Source organism: Medicago sativa, chromosome 7 (assembly GCF_051527215.1).
Source record: "Medicago sativa cultivar Bolivia chromosome 7, Bolivia_mono, whole genome shotgun sequence".
Classification (NCBI taxonomy): domain Eukaryota; kingdom Viridiplantae; phylum Streptophyta; class Magnoliopsida; order Fabales; family Fabaceae; genus Medicago; species Medicago sativa.
The window spans coordinates 10,363,601-10,376,538 of NC_140755.1; the positions used below are offsets into that span (position 1 = coordinate 10,363,601).

General features: G+C 31.6%; 1 protein-coding gene across 1 annotated transcript; it reads left to right on the plus strand.

Moving 5' to 3' along the window:
• Positions 1 to 9,441: 9,441 nt before the first annotated feature.
• Positions 9,442 to 12,546, plus strand: LOC146904133 (cyclic dof factor 1-like). The gene is made up of 2 exons (XM_085724906.1): positions 9,442 to 9,739; positions 10,894 to 12,546. The coding sequence occupies exons 1-2, from the start codon at positions 9,560 to 9,562 to the stop codon at positions 12,145 to 12,147; spliced, it is 1,434 nt and encodes a 477-aa protein (XP_085581032.1). The 5' UTR covers positions 9,442 to 9,559; the 3' UTR covers positions 12,148 to 12,546.
• The last annotated feature ends 392 nt before the right edge of the window (positions 12,547 to 12,938 follow it).

Below are 12,938 nucleotides of genomic sequence, written 5' to 3' on the forward strand. Positions count from 1 at the left end.
GGGACAACTTTCTTTCCAAATTTTGCTTATAATTTGTGAAGAAAGGGGTTTTATTTTTTCTTCCTAGTTATAATTAGTATTATGTGCATCACTCTTAAGTTAATATGTTATAGTTTTTTTTGTCTATATTATGTCAATTTTAAGTAATTTAATTTCTTTATATCAATTTTATAATATTTATATCATATAAACTTATCTAAATTTTGGTTTAGATATTCGTTTTTTATGTTTTCAGCTCAAATTTGAATTTAGAAAATATTTGCTTAGAAAAAACTTGACTCAAAATGTAGTTGGTTTTTTTCGTTCCTTAAATTATTGTGTAGATTTAAATTTAAAAAATTATAGTGTTGTTTAGGGTAAATTTATCAAAAAAGGTCCGGCCAATGTAAATCATTAATTGTAGTTAACATTAGATTTATCGTATATAATGGTTTTAATAACCTACAAAATATTGGTTCTGAGATGTTGAGTGATTGTATGACCTATAACATCTAATCAGTGACTATTTAGTAGTTCTTGCTATGGTTAGTTTTCTGGACAAGTGGAATGTTTGGTGTGGTGATGCGAGATATATCGTTGAGAAGGATGTTGACGATGTAGGAAGATGCAACGCTAGGAAGGAGTCTGTAACACCCACGGCTGACGAGAGCAGGGGAGTGGTCGTCGGTGCACAAGGCACGACAATGAGCAGCTCCCGACAGTTTCAAGAGGAACCGAATCACATCGGAATGAGAGGGATCTTGAAGTCGTGTAGGTATGGGACTACATGGTGAAGGAAGGCTTATAAGAATTGTTTGGTACTACCTATATCAACAAGATGCATCTTCTTTTCGGTAGCTCATTCCATAAGAACTTCATAGTTAAGCGTGCATGACTTGGAGAAATTTTGGGATGGGTGACCTACCGGGAAGTTTCCTGGTAAGCGTGCGAGTGAGGACAAAACACGCTGAAAAGACTCGTGTTGGTTTGTAGAGTCAGTCGGCAATCCTGAAAGCAGTCTGGGATGTTACAAAGTCTAGAGTTGTTATGTTATAGGCGTTGTACGAACTCTTGGGTCCCTTGACTATCGTTGCTTGGGGGAGGAAGTTCGATGAGTTGTCTCACTATCGTTGCTTGGGGGAGAAAGTTCGATGAGTTGTCTCTGATGATTGTTGTAGTATGAGAAATAAAAGAATATGTTGAGTCTCAATAGAATAAGACAATGATGTATGATTGGAAAAAAGAAATACTAAATGACACAACTTGTAATGGTTGGACTTGTACTATAAAAGGATAACCACATGTTGATGCCAAGGGTCCAATATTTGTTAGTTTGAAATGAGCAGCCAAGGTTCAGCTATGGTTAGCAGCCACTAGAGTTATCACTTTATCTCATTTCTGCCATAAATGAGCAGAAGTGCTAGTTCTTAATGAGTTAGAGTTAAAATTACTTAGGTGATGCAAAGAGCTCACCTTTTTCCATTACGGGTTGTATTCTCTTGCTAACTCTATATTTCTCTATTAATATAGCTATTATGTTTTACTTTGTTTTTGTGGTTAAGCTCATTGTGAGCAAAACCCCTTTAGTGGTTTAGACATGATGACGTTATGATTATATTTGCATAAGATTAGAGAGCTACAACTTCAAGCTTCTTTTAAACAAACTATTTTCATGCTAGTCTTTAAAAAACTTGATCATTTTTTTGCCAAATTACGTGAGATTGGAAGGAGATATGAATGGAACTGCTTCTTTAATACGAGTTACATCCATGAGACTAGAATGAGATGGGAAATTTAAAGTCTGCTTGATATGATCATAGATTTTGAAACATAGAAGTTTCAAAATCTATCTTGATTTCTTGTCATAGACAAAAGGCTCGACCTTTCCATGAGAAGAGCTACTGAGACCTAACCCAGTAATGTTGCTTGTTAAATTTTGTGAGTGAATGCCGGAAAGTGTGTTGTCTCGTGTTTAATAAGATGGTTGAGTGGGAAAACCCCATAAAGCCACCAGGTCACCAAAGAGTTGTATACCGTTATATCTCACTATATTGTTGCAAAACCATGTCATAACTGATTCTTGTCTTAAACCACACTTCTATTCTTGAGATCTTCTAAGGTTTGTTAGTTGTTTCCCTAAAATGTCATTGCTCTTAAACTTATTTGTATTGTTGTGACACAAATAATTTATTTTATTTTTATGCAAAGAAATTTATCACTAAAAAGCTACATCAAGCTATAGCGTCTCAGTCCCGGTTGGTTTGATCTTTTTATAGTGTTAGTTAAGACAATGTATATACTTGCATTAAGAAAGATTCCTGCAAACACAAAGTGTTTTGAGAGCATGCCATGTTTAGATAATGAATAAATTCATAATTGATAGAGTAAATTTGATATTTTTGTTATTTTTATTTCATATAATTTTTATTCAAATATGTGTGAATTACGCACACATGACAATTCTAGAAGCGAGGAAGGTGCAAAACCAAAAAATCTTCAAATCACAAGGATGAAATTCAAAAAAAATATTTTGCAGGGGAAAAACCGAAAATGACATATATTACAGGGGTAAAGCACTATTAATCCTAACTTATTCATGGTCTACAAGTCCTAGTTCAATTGACAAAATATCAAAATTACGAGGCCTCGGACGGATGCTATAATCAGAGTTTACAAAACAACTTCAGTCTTTGTGCTGATATAATTTGAATTATATATTCCGAACCTATTTTCTGCTGAATTCTTGACACAAAAGGAGATATAAGGGCAGTTCGGATTTTATAATATTAAAAAAAAAAAAAAAAAACAAAGATTGCACCATACTATTTGAGGTGTTTGGATTATAAACTCTGGACTATCTATTTATTTGGATTTTATTTTCCGAATGGATGGAAAAAGTAAAAGCATACTCAGAGTTTGTTATAGCAGATTTGGAATGGACATGTATAATTACGTGTGGTTTGTGGCACATTTCTTTGGTCTTGACTAACTAATTCCCTCTATGGCAAACAAGCCAATTAAGCCAGAATGCATGTTCTTTGTTTGCGATCCTTTCTTCTCTTTCTTTTGTCAAGTGTTTGTGATCCTTTCTAATATGTCCTTTTTATGAAATCAAAATGCTCATATGATAATTATGTAAAATATGATTGGAGAGGGAGTTTAATTTTATAGAGAAATTAATAGAAGAATACATGTTCAACCAAATTTTGAATTCAGTTGTGGTCAAGTAATATAATAGCAGAAAACTTTGAATGAAATTAAATTATAAAAATGTTCATCCAAATAACATTATAATCTTTTAAGGAAGCAAATTAAGGGTGTGTTTGACATTCAAGAATAAGATTGAGATGATGGTATGTGATAAGAAGTTGAGTTATAACAGTTTTTTATGTTGTTTGGTAGTTGGTGCGCACACAAACACGTTTCTATTGCATTTTGTTTGTTATGCTTTTGAACAATAAAATAAGAAAATGGCTCTTCTCCAATCACGATTTGCTCGCTCCCAACTGAACTTCTAAAAATACCCCGCGTAATTTAAATCACGTAGATGTTAAATGTTGCGTGACTTAACCTACGTTGCGTGAGTTAAGTCACGCTGAATCACGTTTTGAACACCAACATAAGTTAACTCACGCTGGTTTTGTTCTCACATATAATTGACAAATTGCAGGTAGAAGTGATCAATCTATCACACCCCAATCACTACATTCCATATGACTAACACACATGCCTCACTAATGGTATAAGACTTTCCATTGCCACTAATCCACACCATGGAAAAACACGTGTGAAAGGTTTTGGAATAAACAAATAAAAACCAAAGAATATAATCTGTCATATATATTATTGAAAGAAGGCTTAAATATGGTATTGGTCCCTGCAAAATAGGCCAGTTTTGGTTTTAGTCCCTGCAATTTTTTTTTATAGTTTTTGGTCCCTGCAAAAATAGGTCAGTTTTGGTTTTATTTCCTGCAATTTTTTTTTTATAGTTTTTGGTCCCTGCAAAAAATTTTATTTTTGGAAATAGTCCATGACCCCATTTAAGTGATGATTTGTCACTTTTATAAATTAAAAAATAATTATTATTATATAAATTATAAAAAATAATATTCTTTTTATTAAGTAAGCACATATGCCACATATGCACAAAAGTGACAAATCATCACATAATTGGGGTCAGGGACTATTTTCAAAAACAAAAATTTTTGCAGGGACCAAACACTATAAAAAAAATTTGCTGGGACTAAAACCAAAACTGACCTATTTTTGCAGGGACCAAAAACAATAAAAAAAATTTGCAGGGACTAAAACCAAAACTGGCCTATTTTTGCAGGGACCAAAAACCATAAAAAAAATTTGCAGGGACTAAAACCAAAACTGGCCTATCTTGCAGGGACCAATACCATATTTTAGCCTTGAAAGAATTTGTGAGGAAGGTTGATAAGGTCAACATAACATCACTAGGGTCCATTATGCCGTAGATGCATATATAAAGCCATCCGTTATGCTGTTCTTCTCTATAAGTTCAAAACAAGAATGATGAACAAAGGTAACATGCATGAGTTAACTCACGCGGGGTTCGACATGAGTTAAGTCATGCAGCGTTTAACACCTGTCTGATTTAAGTTAAGTGGGGGTATTTTCAAAAGTTCAGTTGAAAATGAGCAAAACGTAATGGAAGAAGAGCAATTTTCATAAAACAATGTACAATTTTTTATAATAGTGAAATGTTTGGTTTGGAAAAAAGACACAGAATAATGTTTTTTTTTTATATCAATCAATATGTTTTTTTTTTTGGAATCAATCAATATGTTATATACTACTACCTCCGTCCCAATTTAATTGACACAATTTTGTTTTTCACACATATTAAGAAAAATGTATAAATAAAGGGGAAAGTGGAATATATTGTATTGGGAATGATAAAAGTAGTATTATTTAGTGTTATATTGTATTGGGAATGATGAAAGTTGTATTGAAAATTGAAATGGGTCAGTTATTTTGGGACACTATTTTTTAGAAAATGGGTCAGTTATTCCGGGACGGAGGGAGTATTATTTATAGGGTTAACAACTCTTTACCCCCTGTAATATAAGTCATTTCCGGTTTTCCCCTGTAAAATATTTTTTTTTTGAATTTCATCCTTGAAATTTGAAGATTTTTTGGTTTTGGATCTTCATGGAAAATTTCACCCCCTGTAATTTAAGCAAATTTAGGTTTCCCCTTGTAATTTGAAAAAAATTCAGTTTACCCCCTGTAAATTTGAGCAAATTTCGGTTTACCCCCTGCCATATCTTCGATTTTGTACTGTCAAAATTCATGAAGGTCCAAAACCAAAAATCTTTAAATTACACGGATGAAATCCAAAAAAAAATATTTTACAGGGGGTAAAACCGGAAATGACCTATATTGCAGGGGGTAAAACATTATTAACCCTTATTTATATAATTTTCCTTCAAAAATTATTTATATAATTTGTTAATAAGGTTGAAACGTGTATGTATATATTATAAATAAAATTTAATTATCTTAACTATGAATGATTTTTTTTATCAAAGAACTATGAATTATATTTTATTAAGAGACCATGAATTTAAAATTGAACTTTTTATTTAAAATTTCCCTCAAAAACTTTTTATTTAAAATTTATATGCTTTTTATGTCTGGCTCTTCGTTTTCAAGGAAGTGGGGGTTAGTAGTTTGGGCTTTGATCACGAGATGAGTAAAATCCAATTAAATAATGTTTTGGTCAGGATTTAAACTTAAATTTTCTGAAAGGATTCGACATTAATTATTTTCTATCTATATTGAATTTTAGTTAGTTATTTAATATTCTCTTTGTTCCTTTTAGTCGTCCTTATATGATTATTTACACATACAAAGAACAAAGAAAGCTACTACTCCTTCCGTCATTATATATAAACACTCTTTTGATAAAACAATATCCCTAAATATAAATTTATTATTTTCAAATTTGTCCCCGTCCTTATCACTAAATCGAACTTTTAGATTATGTTTGGATTGATGGAGAGTGATAGAATGAAATGAAGCAGGATAGAACCATGTTCCATTGTTTGGTTTTACAAAAAAATGAATGGAATGGAATGAAATGAAGTGTGATGGAACCCATTCCATCAAATACCACTCATTAGGCCAAATTTTCATTCACCCCAATTTGGGGTGTATCCAATGAAATGAAATACATTAATAATACTATGACAACTTTGCCCTATTTTTTCTATGAGTAGTGATATTTGAACAATCATTTGAGACAACTTCTTTTTTTTTCTTTTTTATTGATCAAAAACAATGGAGAGATAAAAATGTAGAGAGAGAATAAGAGCATAATGTGAGCAGTGGCAGAGCCACTCATGGGCCAAGGTGGACCGTTGCCCACCCCAACCCTAAATATTTTTTTTTATAGGTATATATTCATATATTAAAATATTAGGTTATATTATATATAATATGTTGCGCTATAATTCACAATTGTATAGCGTGCTCCAGCGGTTAGGCATAGGTCCATTAAGCCATCATGTTTCAAGTTTGACATCGTCTACCACTTGGACCTTTTGTAATTTCTTATGCGTTTTTTTTTTAATTTATCAAAAAACAAAACCCTCATCAATCAGGGTTCGAACCGGCGCACTCATCAATCAGGGTTCGAACCGGCGCATGCTGTTAGACATAAAGATTTCCTTGCCACCATGGTAACAATCTTCTATCTATAAGAATTGCTTTAAAGTGTTATATACTTTAAAAGAATAGACCCACCCATAGTATCATTTCTAGCTACGCCATTGAATGTGAGTATTATAGAAAAAGTTGTTAAAAAATTGTACAAATATCATTTCTCTTTTTCTATTTCATCAACCACTGCTCCTCCTTCCTTCATTTTTTCTTCTGTTCACGGTGTCTTCTTTTTTCTTGCTTTTCCCATCTTCTACTACTCTTTCCTGTCTCGTTTCTATTGTTACTTCTTTTAATTAATATCCATTTAATCACAAATCTCTTACATCTTGTTTCCAACATGTTTTTTAGCTTTTCAATAATTTTTCTAATTTTACTAGAATTAAGCCTATGAAGTTTAAGCTACCAAATGAAAATACAACTATTGTATATTATGCCGGAACTATAATTATGCACTGCACAATATCTTCAATTCTAGCTAATCAGAACTATATATTTTTTGATGTATATGGTATGAACAGGTATTTGAGTTTGAGGACTCTTGAATGAAGCTGCTCGTTAAAAAAAAAATTCGAAAAATATATCAATGCCAAAATAACTATATATTAATTGAATTGAATTGACAATTCAACAAATTGATAGTTTAAATTAAAGGGTAAAAATGGAATAAAAATGTTATAAAACATCTCGTTCCATCCACTTTTTAAACAATGGAGTACAAAATTAGTTTCATTCCGTCATTAAATATTCAAACAATAAAATGAAATTTTTATTCCATTCCATTTCATTCCGCTACATTCTGTTTCGTTAGTTCCAACTTATCCAAATAGCGCCTTACAATTATTTTTGAGAGAACTTTTAGAGTTCATATTTATAATCATTTATTACAAGGCACTCTTCAAACTTTCACATTTATCATAGACCAATTTATAAAGTTACATCTACTAAATATACTCCCGTCGGTCCAATATATAAAAAAAATTCAAAAAAACTTTTGGTCCTATTTATAAGAAAATATCACAACTTTTAAGGTGTAGTTACTGCTTAAAAGACTTTTCTATCCCTCATTTAATGTTTGTCTTTTTAATATTAGTGGGGTGTATTTAATGCTTCACAATTTTTTATGAGTGTATATTTGTAAAAATATTCAAAAAGATACACTATTTAATAAGTGTATTGGTTTTGATGTTTTTTGATTTTTCTTCTTATAATAAAAACTGGAGGGAGTATTATTTAAAAATGCCAAGTCGTTCATCTATCTTATTATATCATTAAATAATCCTCTTATTATATAATTAAATGTAACCATATACTCCCTCCGGTCACTATTATAAGCAAAAGTTAACATTTTAGGTTCATTCAATAAATGATGTATGTAGTCTATATAATAAACCATATACATCATTTATTGAATGAACCTAAAAAATGAATTTTTGTTTATAATAGTGACCAGAGGGAGTACTTATATAAATGTAACCCACAAGTAAGACAATTGTTTGTGTACACCTTAAGGGTCTATTAACCTAAAAAAAAATATGTGATATACTCCCTCCGTCCTAAATTATAAGAAAAAACTCATTTTCTTTGTCCAAATTATAAACAAAAATAAATAAATTTTATTATATTTATTATGTTATTTCAAAAAACCATATTTTTCAAAGAGAAATTAAATGCAAACTGTAGTTAATTTGCTCTCTCTTTCATTTTATCAATAACCAATTAAAATTGTTTTTACATCTTCCTATAAAACTTATTTTAAGAATAACAGAGGAAAACTATGTTACAAACAACTATGTTTTAGTTTTCTTAATAAATATAAAATTATTATTATTTTGCTTATAATTTGGGACATATAAAATATGTGATAATTGGATCATGTGATAAAAGGAGAGAGATAAAGATAAAATAAAATGTTGTATATATATAACAAAATAAACCATTTCTATTAGGAAAATGCTAACAAGTATCCTAAGGGCATTGTTTAAGCATCTAAAAGTAGCAATTTTTGCATTGAAAATTGTACGGTTATGACTTTAAAAAGTATTTGATTTGTATTTTCAAGACATAATTTCTTTTTTTAGATTCCTTAAATAATGTCTTTAGGACACTTGTTAGCAAGACCCTTTCTATTAAGGTTGGAACCCAACCACATCACATGCCTATTCATCACCTAACAGCAATATGATTAGAGAATAAAGATGAAGAAAGTCTTTTTAATCTAAAGTGCTACTAATAATTAAGTCTTTTAATCTAAAGTGCTAAATACTCCCTCCGTTCCTTTTTAAGTGTCACTTTTGGAGAAATTTTTTGTTCCTATTTAACTGTCACTTTCAAAGTCCAATGCAACAATAAATGTTGTTTTACCAACATTACCCTTAGTTATTTATTGTGGAGAGAGAAATATATGAAATAAGATATTAAATGACTAAGGCTATTATAGTAAAAGTGTAGATTATTGTATAAGAAAAAGTAACATTTATTGAGTGTCTTGGTTTGTGTAAAATGTTAAAAAGTGACACTTAAAAAGGAACGGAGGTAGTAATTTATTAGAGAGAAAACGTTGTTGATTAGAGAGTTTTTTAAGGAAGAAGATAGTATGAAAATGTGTGCGAGACAACAAACCGCAGCAAGGACAGGTGGATAGAAAAAGTAACCTGAAAAAGGAAGAAAGAGAAAGATCTTTTAAAGGCCACAAAATGTTTATGTGGCTCAAATTCATCTTAACTTCTGATGTGGCACTTCAAACCTTTCTCAACGGATCAACACTCTCTCACTCTTTCACAACGTGTCACTTTTTTCTCTTTCTACAACAACCTTTTTACAACATCATTCTTTTTTTCTCTTTCTACACAACAACAGAAAAAGTTTTCATCTGTTTTTAGCAACAAAAATGTTGGAGACAAAAGACTCTGCGATCAAACTGTTTGGAAAAACAATTCCTATTTCAGAAATTCATGTTGGAAAAACAATTTCAGAGAGTATTGATGATCATCATCATCATTTTTCTACAAACTCTTCAAATGAGTCTCATAATAATAAAGATGATTCACAAGAACATGAGATTGAGAAGGTATGTATATATGAGAATTTTGATTTTTTTTTTTGGTTCATAAATTTTTAATTTTGATTATGACCCTTTATTTGAAATGGAAGAATATTTAATGGGTTGTTGTTAGTTTTGCTTAATTATGAAAATTCATTTGACTTGCTTTGGTTGCATGAATTATTATTATTATTATTATTATTATTATTGTATTGAGATTTATTGTGTTTTTTGTAATAATTTTTTCACTTTTCAAGGAGTTTCAATGTTTGATTTTGGATTGTTTTCAATCTGGGAGAGTTAATTGATGATTCTAATGCAAGTTTCCAAATTATACTATGTAGTTTAAGTTTTTGAAGTTATATTTGGCTTTGGTGAAGTTTTATTTTTTCATGGATTGAAAGAATTACCTTATTTGGTATATGAAATAAATTGATTATAATCAAAAGTTTTTTTTTTTTTTTGAAGAAATTATAATCAAAAGTTTTGTAAGTGAAGTTTTTGAGAAAATTGCTTAGTTTTCCAACTCTTGTAACTCTCAGTTCAGGTTTCAAAACCTTGTTGATGCTAGAATTAGGAAGCTATTGAAAGTGATTTTGGTAAGTCGCGTCTCGCTGTAATTTTAGTAAAAGCCACACTTTCGAGCTTCAACAAATAAAATTACATGTCCAATCCAATAGCAGATTCCTGCATCATATGCTCTGTTCTTTACAAGTTTCCACTTTGACGAATTTCAGTTTTACTCAATTCCCTTGGTTTAATGTCTGGTGTTTGTGTCGGTGCTTCATAGGGGATTAACTCATCCAAATTGGATCCTATCATTCAATGTTTCTACACAAACTGATACAAAAACAAGGATTATGTTATATGCAACCATATTGAGTCTACTGCTAATGCTCTCATGGTGTATTCTTTCAAGTATTTTTCTCTTCTAATGAAGTAGTCTTGTGTGATAATAATTTTCCAAATGTTTTTTTCGCAATAAAAAGTATCAATGAAATCAATGTTTTTAATGTTTATTTTGTTTCACTTAGTAATGTATCTATACATGCAGAAAACACAAATGTCAAATGTTCAATTCAATTGATAATTATGATATTCTTTTTATGATATTAATGTGGTGCTTATACTAAAAATTTAGTGCATGAATAAATACTAATCTTTGGTTTTCATGAATCCAGAACACAACGGGAGAAAAACTGTCGAATAAAAAGAACGAAGATGGATTCCTTGCACAATCAACAGAAGAATTCACTAATCCAGATGCAACTTCTAGAACTGATGAAGAATCTGTTACAGTATCCACCGAAAGGGAGGTTGCTACATTGAAAACTTCAAAGACCGAAGAAGAACAGGACGAGACAAGTAACACACAGGATAAGCACCTCAAAAAACCGGACAAAATAGTTCCTTGTCCTCGTTGTAGTAGCATGGACACGAAGTTCTGCTACTATAATAATTACAATGTCAACCAACCCCGTCATTTCTGCAAGAACTGCCAGAGATATTGGACTGCCGGTGGAACCATGAGAAACGTACCAGTAGGTGCCGGTCGCAGAAAAAACAAGAGCTCTTCAGAAGCGACACTTCAGAATTCTCGGATACACCCTTCCTTGAAATGCAATGGTACAATCCTTACATTTGGATCCAACTCACCTTTATGTGATTCAGTGGCATCTGTTTTGAAACTTGCTGATAAAACAGTGCAAAATTACACAAGAAATGGATATCATAAACATGAAGAACTAAGAATTTGTGTTCCTCATACCAGTGAAGAAAAAGGGGAGGATCAATCAAATAAATCGTCAGTTACCTCCACAAAGTCGACGGAAGGTGCAACCACCAATGTATCTCAAGAACAAGCTATGTGGAATGGCCATAGCTTCCCACCACAAGGTGGCTACTTTCCTCATGGAACTCCTTGGCATTTACCATGGAATCCGATGCAAACGAGCTCACTGATTCCACCACCGGCCTTTTGTCCATCAGGATTTTCCATGCCATTCTATCCTGCAACTTATTGGGGTTGTACTATGCCAAGTGCATGGAACATGCCACGGCAAGCACAACCATCATCACCGAATGGTGCAAACCATAACTCTACTACAAACTCTCCAACCTTAGGTAAACATTCAAGGGAGGAAAACATGCTAAAATCAAGCGAAGGAGATGGTAAGAAAGAAATTAGCGAAGAAAAGAGTTTGTGGTTTCCTAAAACTTTGAGGATTGATGACTCTGAGGAAGCAGAAAAAAGCTCTTTCTGGACAACACTTGGGATTAAAAACAACAACGCCGACTCAGTTCCTCCGAGAAGACTCTTTCAGGCATTCCCTTCAAAGTGTGACGAGAAAAATCACTCGGTACAATTGTCTTCAGTCTTGCAAGCCAATCCGGCGGCATTGTCTAGGTCGCTTCACTTTCATGAGACTTCGTAACCACTTATATATTTTGGTAATTGTGTTTTTGGTTGTGTCAAACTGATTTGGCCGTGTTCAACCTTTTCACAAGAAAATCACAAACTATAAAGTAAGTTTTGTTCCGCAGTCTTGTTAATTTGTAGTAGTTCTTGTTGAATGCCAACCGAACAGAAGAAAAAGGTTGGTTCTTGCTGCATTTTTCTTCCAACTGAACAAGAACCACATTAATGGAGCATTCTTGTGCCTGTTAGTTCATGTATATATAAGTTTATATGACATTGTGAGACATAGTGAGTTTGTTTTCCAAGACCTCTTAGATGTATATAAATAAGGATAAGAATAAGAATGAGGGGTTCAATTTGTACTTTCCTGGCTTCTTTCTTTCATAATGCAACTTATGTTTTTCATTGACTCTAATCTGGCATGGTTTATTAGGTAATCATTATTTAGTTGAAACTTTATGGCTGGTTGTAGCATCAGTGTTTAATTTCTTAATCTTAAATATGTACATAGATGAAAATGTAAATACATAGTTTTCTCTATGGAATTTCTTTGCTGCTTTTTCGTCTTTAAATTATTTTGATTGATTTATTTGAGCTTATCTACTTATATAAACACTTGTGAGACTCTTTGGAAGAACTTATGAAACCATCTTATGATATGTCCATAAGTTATATAATAAATGCCAAAATAAATTGTTTATCCAAACATAGCCTAAAAGTATACTCCTCTTTTTTCCTTCTGATATAAGAACATGAAAGAAAATCTGATTAAAGAGATAAGGATTACGTACCATGCTGATTATTTTT